Source organism: Rhinatrema bivittatum, chromosome 11, assembly GCF_901001135.1.
Source record: "Rhinatrema bivittatum chromosome 11, aRhiBiv1.1, whole genome shotgun sequence".
Taxonomy (NCBI): domain Eukaryota; kingdom Metazoa; phylum Chordata; class Amphibia; order Gymnophiona; family Rhinatrematidae; genus Rhinatrema; species Rhinatrema bivittatum.
Genome location: NC_042625.1, coordinates 24534948 through 24560317, shown reverse-complemented (window position 1 = coordinate 24560317; position 25370 = coordinate 24534948). Strand labels below are relative to the sequence as shown.

Here is a 25370-nt window from a genome sequence, read left to right as displayed (position 1 = left end):
CCATCTGTCTACACTAAGGAAAGCGAAATCATCAGGTAAGTAATTTCTCCATTTCCTAGCGTGTATCAGATGGACTCAGGGCCAATGGGATGTACAAAAGCTACTCTCGAACCGGGTGGGAGGCTGCCCGTGACCCACTTAGTACTGCCCTTGCAAATGATGTGTCCTCCTGGGCCTTCTCCAGGTTCTACCGCCTGGATGTTCAGGCCCGGGAGGACACATCATTTGCAAGGGCAGTACTAAGTGGGTCACGGGCAGCCTCCCACCCGGTTCGAGAGTAGCTTTTGTACATCCCATTGGTCCTGAGTCCATCTGATACACGCTAGGAAATGGAGAAATTACTTACCTGATGATTTCTTTTTCCTTAGCGTAGACAGATGGACTCAGCAATCCTGCCCACGGCTGCCCCAAAATCAGGAAACTTGGGTGACAATCCCTGAGCCAAGACAAGCACTGGTAAGCCATGTATTACCCATAGTTCAAGAAATCCATAGTTGCCGGGTGTTGGCGTTTTTCGGTTGAGTGCACTGGTGGTCTCCAATTTGGAAAGCAGTTGAACCAGTCTTAGTTAATCAAGTTATCAAAACACACATATATCCACAATTGCTTTTCGAGGAGAATACTGAAGAGCTAAGCTTCCTGCACGGGTATATGTAGGCTGAAATCAGCTTGAAATCTGACTCCGTCTCCCAACTGCTATCAGGAGTACACTATACACATTGGTCCTGAGTCCATCTGTCCACATTAAGGAAAACGAAATTATCAGGTAAGTAATTTCTCCATTGACGTTCACCCAGTCATCACCGGCAGGATCATTGAAGAAACTTCTTGTCAAACCTCGCCGGGAGCACCAGGGCAGCGGTGACCATCCATCACAGACTCCATCCAAGGCATCCACATAGTCTTCCTCTGTGCTGGAGAAAGACCGGACCGAACACCGAGGGAAGCATAGACACCGGCACGAGTCTACTCCCGGTGCTGGCACCGACACAGCATCGGCCTCAATGGCGATCGAGTCGATTGCGAAGAGGACACTGGTAGAGGAGCCTCCACAGCCCTCTCCACCCGATAAATCAAGGCGATCCCGACCGATAGCTGTGCCGGTTACTGAGCCCCCACATATTCCTGTGGAGGTGCCAGTAGCACCTAGCCTGCCTCCCCCTGTAGCTGCGATATCTACACCTGCTTTCAGGGAGGAAATGGATGGTCTCATCCGCCAGGCAGTACTCGATGCTCTCAAAGACTTACAGCTATTAATGCCGACCCCCATACTGTCACAGACATCGGAGCCATCGATGTTTACACCGCTGCTAAACCGACTGGATAATGCTCATCAGTACCCTTCCAACACAACCTAGGCCACTGATACCAAAGCAACCCACAAAGTTTCTGAAAGCCCTGATACCCATTCCGGGGCCCTCAGAAGACGAAGGCACGGACTCCAGTCCTCTCTCAACACCGATTTCACCATTGCCAGATCCAATGCCTGGTCCATCGGGGCTCTCAGGACCGAGATGCCCACATTTCCCTTTGGTGCCGCCAAAATCCACATCGGTGCCACCTCATCTTCCATCCAGACCATCGAAGGATCCATTTGTGCCAACACGTCCTACAGTACCAACCTTCTTCCCTCCTTCAGAATCTCGGCTAGAGACCTTTTCTGACACATGGGAAAATGTTGACACCGACACATCCACAGGGGACATCTTATCAGAACCAGCTCCGGAAGAAAGGAGAAAATATCCCCCAGAAGGCCTCTCCTTTGCAAACTTTGTAAAGGAAATGTCAGAGACTATCCCCTTTGACCTGATTACAGAGGAGGGGACACACCATAAAACATTGGATGTTCTCCAATTTCTTGATGCTCCAAAGGAAGTTATGGCTATCCCTGTCCACGAGGTGCTCGTGGATCTCCAACATTGTCTCTGGGAGCATCCTTGTACTGTCCAACCAGTGAATAGGAGGACAGATGCAACTTATCTGGTCCAACATATTCCTGGATTCCAAAAGCCACACCTACCCCATCAGTCAGTGGTAGTTGAATCTGCACAGAAAAAGGTCAAGCATCTGCGTCCTCACTCTTCAACACCTCCTGGCAAAGACCAAAACTTCTTGGATATTTTGGGTCGCAAGATGATTCAGGGCTCTATGCTAGTGTCACGCATAGCTGCATACCAACTTTACATGACACAATATCAAAGGAATCTCTGGAAGCAGGTTCAGGGAATAGCTGACTCTCTCCAACAACAACAAGATAGTCTCAAAGCCATACTACAGAAAGGCCTTGAGGCTAGGAAATATGAAGTTTGGGCTCCTTACGACCCCTTTGAAACTGCTTCTCGCTTGTCCGCAACGGGAATCAATGCCAGGAGGTGGGCTTGGCTGAAAGCATCTGATTTGAGACCTGAAGTTCAAGACAAACTCGCTGATTTGCCATGTACCGGGGACAACCTATTCAGTGACAAGATACAGGACGCAGTGGCTCAATTAAAAGACCATAACACTACCCTGCATCAGTTGTCCACGATTACTACCAAGGGCCCTTCTTCTGCAAGAAGACCCATGAGAAGGGACCCTAGAAAACCATTTTATGTCGATTCTTTTTTATTCAAGTTTGTAGAGATCAAACATAAGGTCAATATATAATACATAATGTTTTCTTTTACATATCATACAATTGTATGCTCAGATAATAATTTCAGTCTGACCGTTAAGCACCCCCCAAACTAAGCTATCCCTCCCTCCCCTCTTGCACTGGGAGGGCTATGAGAATGAGACAACAGAGTATAAAACTTGATAATGATCACTATAAACTATTGGTCCCAAAAATCACAAAGGTAGGCGATCTAAGAAAGCAGTCAGGAAAACAGGGATTAGATGCCACGGTCTTTTTCAAAACTTTATTGAAGTGGAGACGTATATAAAATCTAACGGCCCGACTCTGGCCGAGTTTCGCCGTTATCAGAACAGCTACCTCAGGGGCTAAAAATGAATCGTACAAAACACTTTAATGTTAATAAATAATCAATAAATCATAAAAAAACATAAACATTAAATAACCAAACTAATATAAAATCGTGTTAAAGGAATCATATTTAGAATGGTGACATTAAGATGGAATCAGAATTTTAAAATGCGTGTGGTTCAATTTACCCATATATGTAAACAACCTTTGTTAAAAAAAAAACAAACAAACAAAAAAAAACAAAACTCAGAATCTACGATGCTTTGTACATTTAACTCTAATTTTCTGTATAATGATCATATAAATTTTCAAAAAAGATTTTTTTTACCTTAGATGTATTTGGACTCAGGTTAGCTACACTCGTTGGGATTTCTCATCAATTACCAAAAATCCCACCTGAACCCATCTCACCTCCTTACTTTCATCGGAGCAGATTTGGACACCACAGTCGCAAAGGCATTCCTGCCCAACGACCGCGCACACTCTTCAGACTAGCTACATCTCTGTGCACAAAGAAAACTGCTTCAGCCCATCACTTCTTAACATTGCTGGGCCATATGGCTTCCACGGTCCACATCACTCCTATGGCCAGGCTGACCATGAGAATCACTCAATGGACTTTGAAATTTCAGTGGCTCCAAGCCACTCAACCTCCTTCATCCCGGATTCAAGTAACCCACCAGCTACGCTTATCGCTCCTCGGGTGGACAAACAAAGCCAACTTGCTGACAGGTCTACCCTTCCAGCAGCCAATTCCGCAAGTGACGTTAACCACAGACGCATCCAACTTGAGTTGGGGAGCTCATGTGAACAAACTCAAGGTATTTGGACACAACTCGAAGAAACGTTTCAGATCAACTTCCTAGTGCTTCGAGCTATACATTACGCTCTATATGCGTTCAAGGACTGCCTTTCACACAAGGCTGTTCTCATACAAACAGACAACACAGTTGCAATGTGGTACTTGAACAAGCAGGGCGGCACAGGCTCTTATCTCCTCTGCCAAGAAGCCACGCAGATCTGGGCCTGGGCCCTTGCACACTCCATGTATATCCGGGCCACTTATCTGGCAGGCATACAGAACGTAATAGTAGATCACCTCAGCCGACAGTGCCATCCCTACAAGTAGTCTCTGGATCCTGTGGTAACGACCAGAATCTTCCAACGCTGGGGTCAACCAACACTAGACTACTTTGCATCCGAACTGAATCACAAAGTGGACAGATTCTGCTCCCTGCACAGGCAACAAAACAAGTTAGCCATGGACGCCTTCGCTCGCCCCTGGAACACAGGCCTCCTATACGCGTATACCCCGATAACACTGATAGCCAAAACTCTCGTGAAGCTACAACAGGACAAAGGGTCGATATTACTCATAGCCCTGTACTGGCCTCCACAAGTGTGGTTTCCCATGCTTCTCGACCTCTCGATCAGAGAACCCATTCGCCTAAGCACAGTGCCCACTTTCATAACTCAGAACCAAGGCATGTTACGCCATCCAAACCTTCAGACCCTATCCCTCGCAGCCTGGATGTTGAAAGCTTGATCCTCCAACCGCTCAACCTTTCAACTGATGTCTCTCAAGTGCTTGTAGCCTCATGAAAGCCTTCCACACGAAAATCTTATCATTCTAAGTGGAATAGATTTACCATATGGTGCATGCAAAAAGGTATGGACCCCTTTTCCTGCCCCACGCCATCTCTATTAGACTATCTCTGGCACCTTTCAGACTCTGGTCTCCAGACTTCTTCGGTAAGGGTACACCTGAGTGCCATCTCAGCGGACCACAAAGGAGTTGGGGATGCCCCAGGTAACAACGCAACCCCTTGTGAGTAGGTTTATGAGGGGCCTACTACAACTTAAGCCCCCTCTACGGCCACCAGTCACTGAATGGGACCTAAACATAGTACTTACAAGACTCATGCGCTCCCCATTTGAGCCTTTGCACTCCTGCGATGTTAAATTTCTTACATGGAAAGTTCTCTTCCTAGTAGATATTACATCTGCTCGAAGGGTTAGTGAGTTACAAGCACTTGTCACATACTCACCCTATACCAGGTTCCTACATGACCGAATGGTCCTACGTACTCACCCTAAATTACTTCCCAAGGTGGTTACTGACTTCCACTTGAATCAGTCTATAATCTTGCCCACCTTTTTCCCAAGGCCTCACTCTCACCAGGGCGAGAGAGTTTTACACACCTTGGATTGTAAACGTGCACTTGCATTTTACCTAGACCGCACTGCAGTCCATAGAAAATCCACCCAACTCTTTGTTTCTTTTGACAAAAACAGACTAGGAGTTGCAGTGGGCAAACAAACTCTCTCCAACTGGCTAGCAGATTGTATCAAATTCTGCTATGAGAAAGCAAGCCTTCCCCTCCAGGGACAAGTGAAGGTGCACTCAGTGAGAGCCTTGGCAACCTCAGTAGCACACTATCGTTCAGTACCGATTGCTGAGATCTGTAAAGCTGCAACATGGAGTTCTCTTCACACATTTGCAGCACATTACTGCCTGGACAAGGAAGGATGTCAAGACTCTGCCTTTGGCCAATCCGTCTTGAAGAACTTATTTCCAGTATAATCCCAACTCCTTCCACATCCATCTGCTGTGATTTTCAGGCTGCCTCATTTTTCCCAACAGTACACCAGTTGTTCCTGTTGCACAAGTTGTAAGCTGTTGGTCCGAATAAATGTCAGCCTGCACCTTGCTAATCACCCACATGTGAGGACTACCATCCTGCTTGTCCTGGGAGAAAGCAGAATTGCTTACCTGTAATAGGTGTTCTCACAGGACAAGCAGGATGGTAGTCCTCACATATGGGTGACATCACAGGATGGAGCCCAATCACGGAACACTTGTCAAAGTTTCCAGAACTTTGACTGGCCCCTTCTGGGCATGCCCAGCATAGCACTAACCCTGCAGCCAGCAGGGGTCCTCCTTCAGTCTTCTTTTTTCCACACAGCAGTAGCCTTGCGGTTTAGGAGCTCTGAAGAGATTCCTGACAGGAATTTTCTTCACGGAATTAATTAAATTTAAATTGCCCCACAGGGGTCCCTCCTCAACTTTTCTCAGGCTGCGGTACTTCGGTAAGTTTTTGACCGTCTTTTCGTCGATTACCGTTGAGTTTGGCTCTCGCGGCCTACTGGCCATCGACCGTACCACGGCTCGATTTTTTTTTATGGCCATGGCATCGGGGCTTCGTCGGTGCCCGGACTGTACTCGCACCATGTCTATCACAGACCCTCATGGAGTCTGTGTAATGTGTTTAGGCCGAGAGCGTGATGTCCTGACTTGCACCAAATGTGCCCTCATGACACCAAAAGGTCGCAAAGCCAGAATGGAGAAGATGGGACTCCTCTTCCGTGCTCAACCCCCCAATGCCGTCCATCGCATTGACATCATCGGAACCGGCACCGTCGAAGTCGCACCACCATCGACAACCGTCCGGTGACCACCCGCCATCTATGTCTTCACGGCCATCGACTCCCGTTACTCCCCCTCAAGATTGAGGGGATCGTAGGGAGAAACATCGCCATCGGCATCTTAAGTCTCGGACCGTCGAGGGAACGAAATCATCGACCGAGTCACCATCCGAGCCACCATCGAAGAAGCCCCGTCCAGGAACGGCACCGACCACTTCTGCGACCGGGACATTGAAGCCACCCTCAACCGATCGGGGTTTGGGAGTCTCTATTCCGCCTGTAAAGGTGGTCCCTCCGACTGTGCCTCTGCCTCCCTCTTCCGTCATGGAGACTGGGCTGCTTGCTCCAGGTCTCCGGGAAGAACTGGACCAGCTGGTCCAGGAGGCCATCGACAAGGTGATGGAACTGCTCCAGGTTCCTCCGGCACTGACACCGGCACCGAGAGTGGAACTGGTCACCGACCCGATTCCATCAGCGCTGGCACCGCTGCTATCCCGGATGGAGGCGCTCATGACCGCCCTTCCACCGGTGATGGCTCCGGTGCGCTCCCCGTTGACAGATTAATCGGGAGGAGAAACACCGTTCCGCATTCCTCCTTCGGGGGTATTGCCTCCGCCATCGATACCATGTCGTCCCTCACAACCGATTCATTCATCGGGGGCGATACGCACATCTAACCAAGTTATCTACCCGTTATCCCCATTTGTTGGTTCCAAGTTTTGATATCCCTGTTCAATGTAATGCATCCTTGTGCAAATGGTTATTGTTAGAATGTAAACTGAGGTGATTTGTAACTTGTTTACAAGAATATCGGTATATAAAAGTGCCAAATAAATAAATAAATAAATACTAGATCCTCAGCTCATTCTCACCACTGACGCTTCCAACCTCGGGTGGGGAGCCCATGTAAACGATCTGCAGACACAATGATCTTGGTCTCCAGAGGAAGCCAAACACCAGATAAATTTCCTGGAGCTTGGAGCAATGCGATATGCTCTCTGAGCTTTTCAGGATTGCCTATCAAATCACATCATCCTGATTCAGAAGGACAACCAGGTGGCCATGTGGTACATCAACAAGCAGGGAGGCACAGGCTCCTTCCTTCTGTGTCAGAGCGGAAGCGCTCTCCCACTCGATGTACCTCAGGGCCACCTACTTGCCGGGAGTGCACAATGTCTTGGCAGACAAGCTGAGTCGTGTCTTCCAACCGCACGAGTGGTCTCTCAAGCCCTCTGTAGCGACCTTCATCTTCCAACAATGGGGTTATCCCCAGACAGACCTCTTTGCGTCACCTCAGAACCATAAAGTGGACAATTACTGCTTCCTCATTCGCAGCAAACACTCTCAGCCCAGAGATGCATTCTCCCTCTTGTGGGCAACCAGTCTGCTTTATGCATTCCCTCCACTTCCTCTTCTCTCGAAGACTCTCGTGAAGCTCCGTCAGGACAAGGGAACCATGATCCTGATAGCACCTCACTGGCCACGCCAAGTGTGGTTTCCCATACTCCAGGATCTTTCCATCCGCAGGCACATTCCCTTGGGAACGGACCCGCTTCTGATCACTCAGAACGACGGATGTCTACGCCATCCCAATCTTCAGGCCTTGTCTCTGATGACACTTAACCTTTCAGATTCGGTTTCTCGTGTCCTGATTGCTTCAAGGAAGCCTTCCACAAGAAAATCTTATTCCTATAAATGGAAAAGGTATACATCATGGTGCTCTTCGCAATCCCTTGATCCCTTTTCCTGTCCAATCCCAAGGTTTTTGGACTATCTTTGGCATTTATCGGAGTCAGGTCTACAGACCTCTTCTATCAGAATGCATGTTAGTGCAGTAGCCGCCTTCCATAAAGGTGTCGGGGATGTGCCTCTATCAGTACAACCCCTCGTAACACGTTTTCTGAAAGGCTTGCTCCATATCAAGCCACCTTTACGTCCTCCGGCCCCTTCTTGGAACCTTAATCTGGTTCTCGGTCGGCTCATGAAACCACCATTCGAACCTCTTCACTCCTGTGACCTAAAATATCTCACATGGAAAGTGATTTTCCTTTTGGCTATCACTTCAGCTCGCAGGGTTAGTGAGTTACAGGCCCTAGTTACCTATCCGCCTTACACTAAACTCCTGCAGCACCGGGCAGTACCCCGCACTCACCCTAAGTTCTTACCTAAGGTAGTTTCGGAGTTTCACATTAATCAATCCATCATACTACCTATCTTCTTTCCCAGGCCCCACTCCAACCCAGGGGAACAGGCTCTGCATACCCTTGACTGAAAACGGGCTCTAGCGTTCTACCTAGACCGTACAGATGCCCACAGGAAGAGCACTCAGTTATTCGTCTCTTTCCATCCTAACAAATTAGGGCAACCTGTGGGTAAGCAGACTCTCTTCTCCTGGTTGGCGGACTGCATATCTTTTTGCTATCAGCAAGCAGGCATTCCTTTTCAAGATTGTGTTAAAGCACACTCTGTGAGGGCCATGGCGACTTCAGTAGCACACCTATGATCGGTGCCGCTTCCTGACATTTGCAGGGCTGCCACCTGGAGTTCTCTCCACACTTTCGCAGCCCACTATTGCTTGGACAAGATTCCATCTTCGGCCAGTCTGTCCTTTGTAACCTGTTTCCAGCGTGACGTACCAACAGCCTTCCGCCTGCCCGGTGGGATTCAGGATGCCCTCTACCAAATTCCACCCTAGTTGTTGTGCCTGTTGCACGCCGTTGGGTACATTTGGTGCATGTTCGGACATCCTCAACTTGGTACTCACCCATATATGAGGACTACCATCCTGCTTGTCCTGTGAGAAAGCAAATGTTGCTTACCTGTAACAGGTGTTCTCACAGGACAGCAGGATGTTAGTCCTCACAAAACCCGCCTGCCGCCCAGCGGTGTTGAGTTCGTAACATTTTGTTTTAATTTTCGGCACTGCCTGTAGCTTTCAAATAAGACTGAAGTGGGACCCCTGCTAGATGCAGGGTTAGTGCCATGCTGGGCGTGCCTAGTAGGGGCCAGTCAAAGTTCTGGAAACTTTGACAAAAGTGTTCCGTGATTGGGCTCCATCCTGTGATGTCACCCATATGTGAGGACTAACATCCTGCTGTCCTGTGAGAACACCTGTTACAGGTAAGCAACATTTGCTTTCTTCCAGGACAGCAGGATGTAGTCCACGCGAAACCCACCCGCCACCCCGCAGAGTTGGGTCCGAAACCTTTTATTTTATTTTTTCGCTTGCACCTTTTGCTACAAACAAGACTGAAGGGGGAGACCCCTGTGGCTACAGGGATCATGGCATGCTGGGCATACTCAGTGTGCCAGTTAAAAGTTCTTGAAACTTTGACAGAAAAGCTTTCCGTGATAGGGCTCCGTCCAGTGACGTCACCCACATGTGAGGACTACATCCTGCTATCCTGGGAGAACACCTGTTACAGGTAAGCAACTCTGCTTTATCATGTATTGATAACATTTCTTCTGCTCTGGCATCAGTAAACATGCTCAGAGAAGCCTCTAGGGGAGAGCATGTACAGTTGAGGTATCTTTTCTAGCCTGATAATCATATTAATTTTAGCTGAGGAAATGCTGAAATGGAAAAAGAGGAACTGTGCTGCTGGGATAGAGAAGGTAGAGCTGAACTGGTGACTTTGTCTATGACCCCCACCCCCAAACAGATGTAGCCCAGTTGGCACTGGTTATTGTTTGCCATTAATACACAAAGAGAAAGTTGATAGGGAAGAGAATTTCTCATAGTCATGTGATGTTAAGTGCTAAAAATGCTAATAATTACCATAAAACCCATTTATAAGCGCATGTGCAACGTGCTGAAAATAGTGGCATCATGATTAAACATGTTAGGGAAAATATATAAAAATGTGCAGTTTATTGGTTTTACTTCATATAATTTTTGTGCAATAATATTTAGAGTTGTTTATATTTTTCTCTGTCATCATATTAAATTATTTCTTTCCTTATTTTGTAGCACCACCAACATCAAGCAGCCCAGGCACTTCATTTGGCAAACCCACAACAGCAGTCTGCAATTTACCATGCTGGACTTGCTCCAACTCCACCTTCTATGACACCAGGTTCAAATACCCAGTCTCCCCAAAACAGCTTCCCAACAGCACAGCAAACAGTCTTTGCCATTCATCCTTCACATGTTCAGCCTGCATATACCAACCCACCACATATGGCCCATGTGCAACAGGTAAAGGTTTTTTAAACCATTTTCTTGAAGGTTGACTGTGTTTGTACGTGGAAACAAGATACAGAGGAAGAGCACATATGGATTATAAATTATGCTCATCTAACAGTAGCTATACACTGCCTATATAATATATCTCAGAATATGTGCAAAGCATTTCTCACAGGACAAGCAGGATGGTAGTCCTCACATATGGGTAACATCATCAGGATGGAGCCCAATCATGGAAAACTTCTGTCAAAGTTTCCAGAACTTTGACTGGCCCCTACTGGGCATGCCCAGCATGGCACCAACCCTGCAGCCAGCAGGGGTCCCCCTTCAGTCTTCTTTTTTCCGCGCAGCAGTAGCCTCGCGGTTTAGGAGCTCTGAACTGATTCCTGACAGGAATTTTTCCTAACGGAATTAATTAAAAATACTTCGCCCCACAGGGGGTCCCCCCTCTAGCTTTCTTCGGCCGCGGTACTCCGGTAAGTTTTTTTTTCACCGTTTTTCGTCGGTTACTGTCGAGTTTGGCCCTCGCGGCCTACTGGCTGTCGACCGTACCGCGGCTCGATTTTTCCATGGCCATGGCGTTTCGTCGGTGCCCGGACTGTACTCGCACCATGTCTATCACAGACCCTCATGGAGTCTGTGTTTTGTGTCAAGGCTGTGAGCATGATGTCCTAACTTGCACCAAGTATGCCCTCATGACACCTAAGGGTCGCAAAGCCAGAATGGAGAAGATGGGACTCCTCTTCTGTGCTCACACCCCGACACTGTCCATCGCATTGACGTCCTCGCAACCGGCACCGTCGAAGTCGGTCCATCGACAACCGTCCGGCGACCGCCCGCCATTGACGTCTTCACGGCCATCGACTCCCGTACCTCCCCCTCAAGATCGAGGAGATCGTAGGGAGAAGCATCGCCATCGGCATCGTAGGTCTCGGACCGTCGAGAGAGCAAAATCATCGACCGAGCCACCATCCGAGCCACCGTTGAAGCAGCCCCGTCCAGGAGCGGCACCGACCACTCCTGCGACCGGGACATCGAGGCCACCCTCACCCGTTCGGGGTTTGGGAGTCGCGATGCCGCCTGTAAAGGTGGTCCCTCCGACTGTGCTTCAGCTTCCCTCTTCCGTCACGAAGCCGGAGCTGATTGCCTCAGGTCTCCGGGAAGAACTGGACCGGCTGGTCCAGGAGGCCATCGACAAAGTGATGCAACGTCTCCAGGTCCCTCCGGCAGCGAGCGTGGAACCGGTTACCGACCCGATTCCAGCAGCACTGGCACCGCTGCTTTCCCGGATGGAGGCGCTCATGACTGCCCTTCCACCGGTGCTTCCCGGGTCTCCGATGGCTCCAGTGCCCTCCCCGATGACTGCTTCATCGGGAGGAGAAACACCGTTCTGCATTCCTTCTTCGGGGGTAGTGCCTCAGCCATTGATGCCATGCCGTCCCTCGCCACCGATTCACTCATCGGGGGCGATACGCACATCGGCGCCATCGATGCCTTCGATGCCGGCACCGATGCCCCCCAAGGTGTCCGCGGTGCCCTTGGCGATTCCTTCGATTTTCTCGGAGCCTCAGCTGGGCCCTTCGGGTATCCAACCACCCTCTCGTCCTACAGGTCAGCCTGTTGATCCTTATAACTCTTGGGGTGATGATACCTCCACAGACACCGATGATTTACCTTCATCACCTCCCTCTCCTACTGAAAGTAGAAAGCGTTCTCCTCCAGCGGACCTTTCTTTCATTAATTTTGTGAAGGAAATGTCTGACTTGGTCCCTTTTCAACTTCAGACGGAACAAGATGATAGGCACCAGATGATGGAGCTTCTCCAATTCCTGGATGCCCCTAAAGTGATCACCTCTATTCCCATTCATCAAGTTCTTCTTGATCTCCTTAAAAAGAATTGGGAAAATCCTGGATCCGTAGCCCCAGTACACAGGAAGGCTGACACTACTTATCTAGTACAGTCAGCCCCCGGCTTTCAAAAGTCTCAGCTTGACCACCACTCAGTTGTGGTAGAGTCAGCTCAGAAGAAGGCAAAAAGAACGAAGCCACACTCCTCTATCCCTCCTGTCAAGGAACACAAATTCCTAGACAATATTGGTCGACGAGTGTTCCAAGGGGCCATGCTCATCTCTAGAATTGCTGCTTACCAGCTGTATATGACCCAATACAACAGGGTCATTTTCAAACAGATAAAGGACTTCTCTGAAACCCTGCCTCACCAATTCCAAGAACATCGTCAAACCCTTGTCAACAAGGGCTTTGAAGCAGGGAAACACGAAATAAGAACAGCTTACGATGATATCGACACCTCCACTAGAGTGTCTGAGACTGCCATTTCAGCACGGCATTGGGCCTGGCTCAAGTCTTCAGACCTTCGCCCAGAAGTACAAGACAGGCTCTCCGACCTGCCTTGTATTGGTGACAATCTATTCGGTGAACAGATTCAGCAAATAGTGGCTGAGTTAAAGGATCAACATGAGACCCTCAAACAGCTCTCATCGATACCTTCTGACTTCCCGTCTAGACAACCCTCCAAGAAGGACCCTAAGAAGTCTTTCTTCCGGCCAAGGAAGTACTATCCTCCACCGACAAGGACCTGAGTGACGAGGACCTATCATAAATCCCAGCCTCGCAAGCAAAAGTCACAAGCAGCTCCCCAACGGGGGCCTGCTTCAGGCTTTTAACTTTCACTTCGACAGCAGCAGCCTGATCCCTCTGCCAGCCATACCAGTGGGAGGTCGACTATGCCACTTTCATGGAATGTGGCAAACCATCACAACCGACCAATGGGTGCTGGCAATCATTGCTCAGGGTTACCATCTGAATTTTCTTCCTGTCCCATCGGACTCCCCACCGCTACAAGTGTGGGGAGTATCCGACCACTCTGTCCTTCTGGAGCAGGAGGTCTCCCTTCTTCTCCAGTTAAGGGCAATAGAACCCGTTCCTCTTTCGCAGCAAGGCCTAGGGTTCTATTACCAGTACTTTTTGATCCCCAAAAAATCCGGGGGCCTTCGTCCAATTCTGGACCTACGTGCCCTCAAATACCTCCAGCGGGAAAAGTTCAAAATGGTAACCTTGGGCTCACTTCTACCTCTTCTACAAAGAGGAGACTGGCTCTGCTCTCTAGACCTCCAGGACGCATACACCCACATTGCGATAGCTCCAGCTCATCGCAAGTACCTCCGGTTTTTAGTAGGCCCAAAGCACTACCAATACTGGGTGCTTCCATTCGGCCTAGCGTCAGCTCCACAAGTCTTTACCAAATGTCTCGTAGTTGTCGCAGCCTTCCTCCGGAAAGAAGGTGTTCACGTCTACCCCTATTTAGACGACTGGTTAATCAGGGCCCCAACTCAGCCAGCAGCTCGATCGTCCCTGAATTTGACCCTACACACTCTAATTTCTCTAGGATTTCTCGTCAATTACGAGAAATCCTGTTTAGTCCCATCTCAAACCTTGTCTTTCATTGGGGCAGACTTGGACACTTTACAAGCAAAAGCCTTCCTACCTCAACGAGGAGTTCAAACCCTCGTGTCTCTCGCTCACCAGTTGCAGTCTCAGTACACAGCGACTGCTTGGCAATTCCTTGTCCTTCTCGGACACATGGCGTCCTCAGTCCATCTCACTCCAATGGCCCGTCTGGCCATGAGAGTCAAGCATTGGACTTTACGGTCACAATGGACTCAAGCGACTCAGTCTCTCTCAACCATTGTCCACATCACCGACGCACTCCGTCTGTCTCTTGCCTGGTGGAAAGATCAGAAAAATCTCCTCCAGGGACTACCTTTTCATCTACCAGATCCTCAACTCATTCTCACCACCGACACTTCCAACCTCGGCTGGGGAGCTCATGTAAACGATCTACAGACACAAGGATCTTGGTCTCAAGAGGAATCGGAATCCAAACACCAGATAAATTTCCTGGAGCTACGAGCATTGCGATATGCTCTCAGATCTTTTCAGGATTACCTATCGAATCACGTCATCCTGATTCAGACGGACAACCAGGTGGCCATGTGGTACATCAACAAACAGGGAGGCACAGGCTCCTTCCTGCTGTGTCAGGAGGCCGCTCAGATTTGGGCGGAAGCGCTCTCCCACTCGATGTACCTCAGGGCAACCTACTTGCTGGGAGTGGACAATGTTTTGGCGGACAAACTGAGTTGTGTCTTCCAACCGCACGAGTGGTCGCTCAATCCCTCCGTAGCGACCTCTCTCTTCCAACACTGGGGTTATCTCCAAATAGACCTCTTTGCGTCCCCTCAGAACCAGAAAGTAGACAATTACTGCTCCCTCATTCGGAACGAGCGCTCGCAGCCCAGAGATGCATTCTCCCTCTCGTGGGCAGCCGGGCTGCTTTATGCATTCCCTCCGCTTCCTCTTCTCTTGAAAACTCTCGTGAAGCTCCGTCAGGACAAAGGAACCATGAACCTGATAGCACTTCAATGGCCACGCCAAGTGTGGTTTCCAATACTCTAGGATCTCTCCATCCGCAGGCACATTCCCTTGGGAAAGGACCCGCTTCTGATCACTCAGAACGACGGATGTCTACGCCATCCCAATCTTCAGGCCTTGTCCCTGACGGCATGGATGTTGAAAGGTTGATCCTTCAACCACTTAACCTTTCAGATTCGGTTTCTCGTGTCCTCATTGCTTCACGGAAGCCTTCCACAAGAAAGTCTTATTCCTATAAATGGAAAAGGTATACATCATGGTGTGCTTCACAGTCCCTTGATCCCTTTTCCTGTCCAATCCCGAGATTTTTGGACTATCTCTGGCATTTATCGGAATCCGGTCTAAAGACTTCCTCAATCAGAATGCATGTCAGTGCGGTAGCCGCTTTCCATAAAGGTGTCGGGGATGCCCCTATATCGGTGCAACCCCTCGTAACACGTTTTCTTAAAGGCTTGCTCCATATCAAGCCACCCTTCCGTCCTCCGGGCCCCTTCTTGGGACCTTAATTTGGTTCTCGGTCGGCTCATGAAACCTCCATTTGAGCCTCTTCACTCCTGTGAACTAAAATATCTCACATGGAAGGTGATTTTCCTTTTGGCTATCACTTCAGCTCGCAGGGTTAGTGAGTTACAGACCCTAGTTACCTATCCACCTTACACTAAACTCCTGCAGGACCGGGCGGTACTCCGCACTCACCCTAAGTTCTTGCCTAAGGTAGATTCGGAGTTTCACATTAATCAATCCATCATACTACCTATTTTCTTTCCCAGGCCCCACTCCAATCCAGGGGAACAGGCTCTGCATACCCTCGACTGTAAACGGGCTCTAGCGTTCTACCTAGACCGTACAGTTGCCCACAGGAAGAGCACTCAGTTATTCGTCTCTTTCCATCCCAACAAATTAGGGCAGCCTGTGGGTAAACAGACTCTTTCCTCCTGGTTGGCGGACTGCATATCTTTTTGCTATCAGCAAGCAGGCATTCCATTTCAAGACCGTGTTGAAGCACACTCTGTGAGGGCCATGGCGACTTCAGTAGCACACCTACGATCGGTGCCACTTCCTGACATTTGCAGGGCTGCCACCTGGAGCTCACTCCACACTTTCACAGCCCACTATTGCTTGGACAAAGCCAGAAGACAAGATTCCATCTTCGGCCAATCTGTCCTGCGTAACCTGTTTCCAACGTGATGTACCAACACCCTTCCGCCTGCCCGGTGGGGTGCGGATGCCCTCTACCAAATTCCACCCCAGTTGTTGTACCTGTTGCACGCCGTTGGGTACATTTTGGTGCATGTTCGGACATCCTCAGCTTGGTACTCACCCATATGTGAGGACTACCATCCTGCTTGTCCTGTGAGAAAGCAAGTGTTGCTTACCTGTAACAGGTGTTCTCACAGGACAGCAGGATGTTAGTCCTCACGAAACCCGCCCGCCACCCTGCGGTGTTGGGTTCGTAATGCTTTATTGTTTTATTTTTTCGGCACTGCCTGTAGCTATCAAATAAGACTGAAGGGGACCCCTGCTGGCTGCAGGGTTGGTGCCATGCTGGGCATGTCCAGTAGGGGCCAATCAAAGTTCTGGAAACTTTGACAGAAGTTTTCCGTGATTGGGCTCCATCCTGATGATGTCACCCATATGTGAGGACTAACATCCTGCTGTCCTGTGAGAACACCTGTTACAGGTAAGCAACACTTACTATACAAACAATATAACATTTCAAAAGGCCTTTGGGAAACTTTGTACTGAATCTCTGAGGGACATTATATTTGGTAAGCCATTTCATTAAACCAGTACCATACTAAGTCATTTTTATGCAATACAAACAATTGGAATATATATTTATTTTATTTATTTATTTATAGCTTTTCTATACCGACTTTCCAATAACAGAATTACTGATCAATTCGGTTTACATTTTAAACTTTAACAGTGACAAGTAATTGTCTTACAATGAACAGGAAGAAATAACTTGGAAATAAATATATGGGGATTATAACATAGATACAATATATAGCCTAATGTAGGCAAAGGCATAAAAACATAGGCACAAGGACTGCCAAGGATTTGAATTGAATTGATGAGTTCTTTGGGGTATTATTTGTGTTATTCATTGGGGTATTCTTTGGTATATATATATATATTCTTTGGTGTGTGTATATATATATATATATATATATATATATATATATATATATATATATATATATATATATATATATATTCTTTGGTATATATCAAGTCCAATAACCATAGCTATTATGTAGTATATTCCTTTTCTAGGTTTTCTTTTATATGGAGGAAGAATATAGCTGAGACAGTCCTAAAATATCCTGTTATGGTGTCTTGGAATCAATTTAAAAGTACAAATCATGTAATTACATAATATAATAGCATGAGTTGTAGTACAGTTTGCAAATAGAATAATTAAAGATAGTTGACGATATGAGAAACTGCTGCTGCGATAAGCCTATGATACTTAAGGTTTTGGAACTGGTAATGTGTAATGGAGGAAAAACAGAAGCTCAGAATTCACAAGCTTCAGTAGATTAATAACAGCTGAAAACACAGTAATAAAATATTTAGTGTATTTCATTCTTGCTACATTTCCTTATTCGCATTTTAAATTGTTCAGATGTGTGTCAGTTTTAATGTTTAGTTTGTAGGCAGCATAATGTTTATTTCATTGTTTCTGATGCATTGGACTCGATCTCTTACCATTTTTTGCCAGGATAAAACCATTTTAGCATTTTCATTACATATATTGTATTCACTCCAAGCAACATATTTTTGGATTTAGTATGGTGTCCTTTGACGATGTACAAGTAAATGTGCCTTTGTTATAATGGACAGAAGCTACATTTTCACAGGTGTCTGGGAGTGATCAGGGCAAAGACAACAGGCAGAGTTCACAAACAGCTTTAATTAAAGAAACATGTATCCAACATAACATGGGTTCCTGCTTACAATAGGCAAGAGAAACAAAAGTATTAGAGTGCTTCCTTACCAGGCAAGCGAGGAGTGAGATCCAACACATTCAGACAGATTCAGAGTAGCCTTTAGTTAGCCCAGTGAATTAAGGATTTGTTGTGCCAGCAGAGGTTTAAATAGGTGTACTATCAAAGGTGACGCTCCTTTTGGGCCACTGAGACTTCACAAAATGTGTGGCTTACCTCCTACTCTTCCCCAGCTCTCCACAGATATCAATGGCTTTGTCTGGAGGGCTCCAACCTGCAACTTCTATAGCCAGCTGTTCAAGACCTACTGGTCCTGACAAGGTGTTAAGAGATTTCCTTTAAAAACCATTTTGGTCTAGGAGGATTTTAAAAAAAAAAAAAAAAATAATAATAATAATGTAGGCATCATAACTTCTTAAAGTTTAGCAGAATTTGGGACTTCCCCTTAAGGACCAGAAACAAATATTCATCTTGAAGTAGGTGAAAGAGAGCTGAACTGAATGGACCCAACCATGTTTTGTAATTTTCATTGAATTATATTTAGTCTTTCAATTATTTCTTGATAATAGGGACTCAGATTATTTTACACAAGTTTGATATATCTGAATTGGTCAGTATGATTGGTCAGGTTTGCTTTTCTGGTACACAGATCTGTGCAAAGGAGATGTACACTGGCTTTAAAGGTTTGAATCTTTTAGAAATTAGCTATAGCGCAAAAAAAAAATATAGCTGAAGGTTTGGTATGCTATTTTTAAAATATTTTAATTGTCTAAAATTAAAATATTGAAAAAAACAGGATACAAAAAATGTCAACTGTACAATGTTTTTTTTTCTATAGCTGCTAATTTCTAAAGGATTCAAACCTTTTAACCTTATATCATGTAAATTCTCCAGATTAGGCCAGCAGAATTTTAATTTATATTATTATTTTTTCTTCTGATTTGAGAGCATATTTTTGTAAATGAAAAGTATGTTTACCAAAAGACTGCCCAGAATGTCTTACAAAATAGAAGTATAGCATGAATGCATTTCCTAGCATGTAGACAGATGGACTCTGGACCCAGTGGGTTTATGCTCCCCCTCTAGAAGATGGAGACAGAGCAAGCTGATGTCAGTATATATAACCCCGCAGTGACCCCAGCCTGCCAGTATTCTCCTGTTCCAGCATATGGCGGACATGCATCTCCCTATAGGGACTACTTTGAGCTTTTTGAAAAGAGAGATTTGAAATTCTAAATTCAGGAAAAGCAAGCCCTGCTCTCCTGCAGTTATACCTAAAAGTCCCATACCCAGTTGAGAATTCCTGAGGCAATTTCCATGGTCTCTCAGAGCTGTGCCTTGGTCTGGTAGCTGGGTTTCCCAGCATGGACTTAGCTGCTAGGTCAGCTGAAAGGCAACGGGTGCAGGAGGCAGAGCATGGCGGTGACGTCAAATGCCCTCTCCCCCTGCAGCCGGAGACCGTCTATGTACTCAGCCAGTAAGGACTGAGCTCAGGTAAGGTTTAAAAAAAAAAGGTTTTAGCTGAATCAGAGAGTTTGGAAGAAGTCCTGAAATCCCTCTGTCTCTGTTCTCTGCATGCCATCCCAATGTTCATTCCCACTCCTGTTGGGGTTGGGAAACTGGGCAGCCTGGTGGGTTGAGCGGCACCCGGTGGGCTAGGCCTTGTACTTAGGCTTTTTTCTTGCATGCTGCGTGGTAGACAGTGGCAGCCATTTGCGCGCGCTTTTGTGCGTGTTCTGCCCTCTATAGGCCTTTGGTGTGTGCAGTGTGTCGGCTCTGCACACGCATTGTGCACTGTTTTTGAATGTGCTTTTTACCGCACTAACTTTTTTACATGCTTAACTTGGCGTACAGTTTGGGTGTGCGCCTTGCCGTGCTTTCTTCTAGGCACTTTTTTTTTGGGTGCTTTTCATTTTTGAACAAGAGCCATTCCGACACACATTCCTGCAGTGATGGCACCGGTAAGCAGGAAGCCCAAGCGTCTTCCTATTTGCGTTGCCTGTCATATTAGGGCTTCTCAGCCTGACCTGGTTTCTAACCTGTATCAGTGCTGCTCAGACGCTCAGGGGGAGTTGACTTCCTCGGATTTTGCTAAGCCTGGCTCTTCCCATTCTGATGATGGGTTGGTCATGGCCTTGACAAGGGGGATGCCAGATCTTGGATCTCCCTTGACTGGCTCCTCTGTTGGCGAGGGCAGTTCTGTGGGACCAGCTCCAGTTTCTTCTGGGCTTGGTCTGGACCCAGCTGCTTTTTCTTGGATGGAATTTTTTCAAGGCCTACAAGTCTTTCTTCAGGCGCAGTCCTTAGTTTCCCCCATTTCTGTCCAGTCGGACCTTCAGCCGGTGGCTCCTCCCTCTTCCAGTCCTATGCTTAAGTGCCGGGGCTCGACTCTGCTTCCTGCGGGTGTTCCAGACAGGAATCCGGATTTCACTGTTGATGAGGTTGATCCTGATTCCCTGGAAAATGGGGAAATTCCTCCTGGAACCATATCGAACCATGTTGCAGTTCTTTCATAGAGAGAAACTGCCGGCCCTGATTTCCCAGACCTTGAAACAGCTGGTTGTTCCAGAGCCAGGGAAGAATCACATTTTGGTTTCCTTACATAAACCTCTTGTTTTTTTCCTGATGATGAATGCCATCCAGGAATTGATTGATCTGGAATTGGATACACCAAAAGCACATTTTAAAGGTGGTCGGACATTGGAAGCCTGTACCCCCTGATTCCGGCTGTGTGAAAGCGTTTAGGGTTTCCCAAAGTGGATGCTCTGGTATGTGCCTTGTCTAAGCGGACAACTATCCCCGTAGAGGGAGGAGTGGCCTTGAAGGATGTACATGATAGAAAGATTGAGGCTATTCTTAAGCAAGCCTTTTGAGGCAGTGGCGATGAATTTACAGATTGCCTCCTGTTGCGCCATAGTGGTGAGATCTTGTCTGCTTCTCTCTCAGGAAGTTGATGAGTCTGGAGGGAATTCCAGAGCAGTTATGAAGCCTGCTGCTACCTTTTTAGCAGACGCAGGCTGTGATTTGGTACAGACCTCAGCCAGAGGAGTGGCTTTGGTGATGGCAGCCAGGCGACAACTTTGGTTGCCAAATTGGTCAGCTGACATAGCTTCCAAAGCCAATCTTACCAGGACACCTTTAAAGGCTCACTCTTGTTTGGAAGCGAGTTGGAGAAACTGGCCAGTAAATGGGGCAAGTCTCTGGTGCCCCAGTTGCTGGAGGGTAAGGTATGAGGGGGGTTTCTGAGGTTCCAGGCATTTTCATCCCCACAGGAGGACAACTTTTCAGCAGACTTGGCCTTTTGGTAGGTCTCAGTCCTTTCATCCCTGGCATCCCAAGAGAGAAGCGGGCTCGGGTGGTGGACCTTCCCGCGCTTCCCAGTGAAGGTTTGCCGATCCACTTTCTGGAACAGGAAATAGGGGGACATCTCTCTCTTATCGGAGGTGGGTCGAGATCACATCAGACCAGTGGGTCTTGGAGGTGATACGCAAAGGGTATGCACTGGAGTTTTGTAGTATTCCTCGGAACGTGTTCATTGTGTCCCCTTGCCATTCCCCGCAGAAGAAGCAGGCAGTGGAGTTGATTTGAGGTTACCGTTTCCTTTGTGGAGTCTTAATTTGATTTGGCGGGCCCTATGTTTTGACCACTGCATAGCCTTTCCTTATGGTGTTGACTTTGAAGACTGTGTTCCTGGTGGCTATATATTCTGCGTGTCCGATTTCTGAGCTGCAGGCCTTGTCTTGCCGGGAGCCATTCCTTCGGGTGACTCCAGGGGTGTTACAGCTGCCTACTGTTCCATCCTTGTTACTCGGATAATCTTGAACTTTCATTTGAATCAGTCCATCTCTTTGCCATCCCTGGATAAGGTCAGGGATGCAGAAGAGTTTCACCTTTTGCGCTCCTTGGATGTTAAGCGTCTTGTCATGCGGTATCTGGAGGTCAGAGTCTTTTCAAAAGACAGATTACCTGCCTGTTCTCCATGGCGGGATTAAGCAGGATGCTCCAGCTTGGCGGGCTACCAAAGCTCTTTGGATTAAGAAGATGGTCACGGCCGCGTATGTGGATACTGGAAAGCAGTTACCCACTCAGGTTAGAGCTCATTCCACTAGGGCTCAGGCAATACCATGGGCAGAGGTTAGCCTGTTTCCTGTTGATATCTACCGAACTGCGACATGGTCCTCCTTACATACTTTTTCCAAGTTTTAACATCTGGATGTGCAGGCCAGGGAGGATATAGCCTTTGCATGTGCGGTGTTGACTGGACCATGGGCAGCCTCCCACCCTATTGGGGAGTAGCTTTGGTACATCCCACTGGTCCTGAGTCCATCTGTCTGCATGCTTGGAAATGGAGAAATTACTTACCTGATAATTTTGTTTTCCTTAGTGTAGACAGATGGACTCAGCTTCTTGCCCTTGGCTGCTGCATGAGTGTGTAAATAGTCGTCCTGAGGGTTCTGGGTCCCAAGGGATTACTGGTAAGTGTTCATCCAGTCCCTAGCTTGGGGTACCTAGAATCTTAAGTGAGTTCAGTGTTTATGGTTGGTTGAATACAGTTCTGCTTATCTGTTTTTAATCAAGTTGTTTGCTAGTCTGTCCATATTTGTTTTTGAAGAGAATACTGGTAGGCTGGGGTCACTGCAGGGTGATGTCAGCTTGCTCCGTCTCCATCTGCTGGCAGGGGAGCATAAACCCACTGGTCCTGAGTCCATCTGTCTACACTAAGGAAAATAAAATTATCAGGTAAGTAATTTCTCCATTACATAAAACCAGACAGTAGAACAAACTACATTTCTGAAGGAGTTGGCTGTCATAACAGTGTCATCTGCTGAGTGAACCCGTCTGTCCAGGATATAGTGATACAGGTGTCTCCTCAGATAAGATGAATTTTAAAAACTGTAATGTATTTGCTTGGCAGGCTCATGTACAGTCAGGAATGGTTCCTTCTCACCCCACTGCACATCCTCCAATGATGCTGATGACAGCACAGCCACCAGGTGTCCCTCAAGCCGCCATTGCGCAAAGTGCACTACAGCCCATTCCAGTCTCAACAACTACGCACTTTCCTTATATGACACATCCTCCAGGTGGGTAGTAAGGCAGCTGTTTCCTCCACAATTTGCTAATGATAACTCTTGAAAGTCAGATTTTGGGAACTGTGTTTCCTCTACAGGCAATCTTTGTACACTGAGTGAAGTATTTTTTTTTTCTGCTTGTATTTATCTAGGATGTTCACATTAGGAGGAAAGCCTGGAGAATATCTCACATTTCACTGAATACAAATTTTAATGAATATTTTTTTTTGTTGCATTTACTACCTGCATTTATTTCTTGCTCTACCTGTTTAATAATTTTTTTATCATTATTTGTAACCTGGGGTTTACAATCACAAATTTTCAGACAATACGGTATGATTACATTAAATGTTATACTTCTATTAATACTAAAAGCCTATCCAAGGATGGGGAAATATTGTGACGTGTGGAAGTGTATAATTGAGATGTGTGATAGCTGAACTTGACTATACTATATGGTGGAAGAGGGGCAGAGCTAAATTTCCATACATGGTAGCAGAGAGTGGATTAGACAGTACAGAGGGGCCAGAGCTGAAGAGGGGCAGAACTCAGTTTGCATCCCAGCTGTGCAAGTTTGTGGTGACTTTCCTTCACAAATATAAACTGAAAATGGTTTAAACAGATAAAAATACAATATTTAGTATGAAATAGTTCTTAATATACATAATAGCCCCATCTCCCACTCTGTGGGATTTTTTGGAATGACTATTTTTTTGTTTTCTATTACAGGGTTGGCCTATCCCCCAGTGAAACCCCATCCCACACCTGCCCATCTGACTTTCAAAACCCTATTCCATACCTATCCATCTAACAATCAAAGTGTAATATTCTAAACTAGCAAAACTCCAACATACCTAATTCCCTCACTCCAAAAACAGAGAATGCATACGTTATAATAACCTGAATAATGATCCATACTCTCATGGATTGTCTCTGAAGGAGCTCTCCAAAGGGGGTGATCCCCCTTTGGGGCAATTAGCCCCAGCAGTAAAGATTTGTTTAAAATCTGTTGCAGATAACTTGATGGGGATGGAGCCACTAGTGACGCTCAGGTTTGGGAAGGCATCAGACAGGATGGGCATGCAAGGTGACCATAAGGAAAATATTTCACATCCTTCTGCAGCCACAGCAGATAGGGTTAAACATGAGGGTAGTGTGAACACAATTTTCATCAAGAGCTTTCTTGAAACCACTCAAATCTCATTTTATAATGGTCATAAGGATGATAGCTGCTTCTAAAAAATGCAGTCACCATTTAAAATTACTATCTTCCACTTTGTCCTGGTGATGAGGAACCATCAGGAACTACTTGGCTCTTCCTGGCAATTGGATTGTCAGTTCTCTGAACTTGCCTTATTTATGCTTAGCTATAATGTCATAAGTATGTTTTGGCAGAAATACCAGGTATTGGAAATTATTAACATGGTTGAAGACAGGCAGAACAGTAAGCAGTTCAGCGAAAGTGGGACTGCATGTAATTTTAGTGATTTGTGAATTTTTGCGTATTGTAATGCAAAAACATTTTTTTTTGTTTTTTCAGTGCAAGCCCACCATCAGCAGCAATTGTAAAGTTGACATGGAGTAAATAAAAGGCTGGATACCTTTTGTAGGCCAAATACTTTCCCTCTACTGCTTCTACCAACTGGAAGCACAGACAACTAGAATTTTTGTTCAATATTGATTTCTTGTAACATCCAATAGGAATGCTAACAGTTCATCTTGCAGTGGGAAAGATTCGGACCGAGTAGAGGCATGTAGGAACTTGAGGGTGATTCCATGATTCCATGCACTGTATCAGAGTCCTGCAAGTGCCCCAACTCTGCTTGCTGATAACTGGAAGTTATTTATTTTTTAATGACCCTTCTAAGTTATGAACTCATCAGCTAGCAAAAGAAGTAACAAGAGTGATTCTTGCTGCTATTATCACTTTAAAAAAAAAATCAAGACTCGAAGATCCCTTTTACTTCTAACTAAACTTGAAACTGGTTCAGTAAAAAAAAAACAAATTCTTGTCAAACTGATGGATTATTATTTATAAATCAGGTTTGATGAGGTGATCGCTGTCACAAGACAGTAATGTAACTTTTAAGTTAAGGAAAAAAAACTTTTACTTTGTAGATAATATAAAATAAAAACTTACAAAAAAAATTAAAAATTAAAAAAGTTTTAAAAACTGATAGCTTGGTGTGTGCGTGGTTTGTGAATCATGTTTTGCTATATGTTAAACTATTAGGATTCGTATCCAGTTAACTTGCTTTAAAGTATGGCCCTCAGAAAAAAAAACTGAGATGCATTTGGCTTTATCCTTAAATAAT

At 46.4% G+C, this 25370-nt stretch overlaps 1 protein-coding gene across 9 annotated transcripts in view; it reads left to right on the top strand.

Annotated features, from left to right (window-relative positions):
- ATXN2 (ataxin 2) overlaps positions 1–25062 on the top strand; it is a 472151-nt gene extending 447089 nt beyond the window's left edge. For all 9 annotated transcript variants that reach the window (XM_029571731.1, XM_029571728.1, XM_029571730.1 and 6 more), the window contains 3 exons: positions 10362–10589; positions 22899–23067; positions 24596–25062. In XM_029571731.1, coding sequence (XP_029427591.1) covers positions 10362–10589; positions 22899–23067; positions 24596–24624 — 426 coding nt within the window. In that variant the 3' untranslated portion in view covers positions 24625–25062. The remainder of the gene's footprint in view (positions 1–10361; positions 10590–22898; positions 23068–24595) is intronic.
- Positions 25063–25370: the final 308 nt, after the last annotated feature.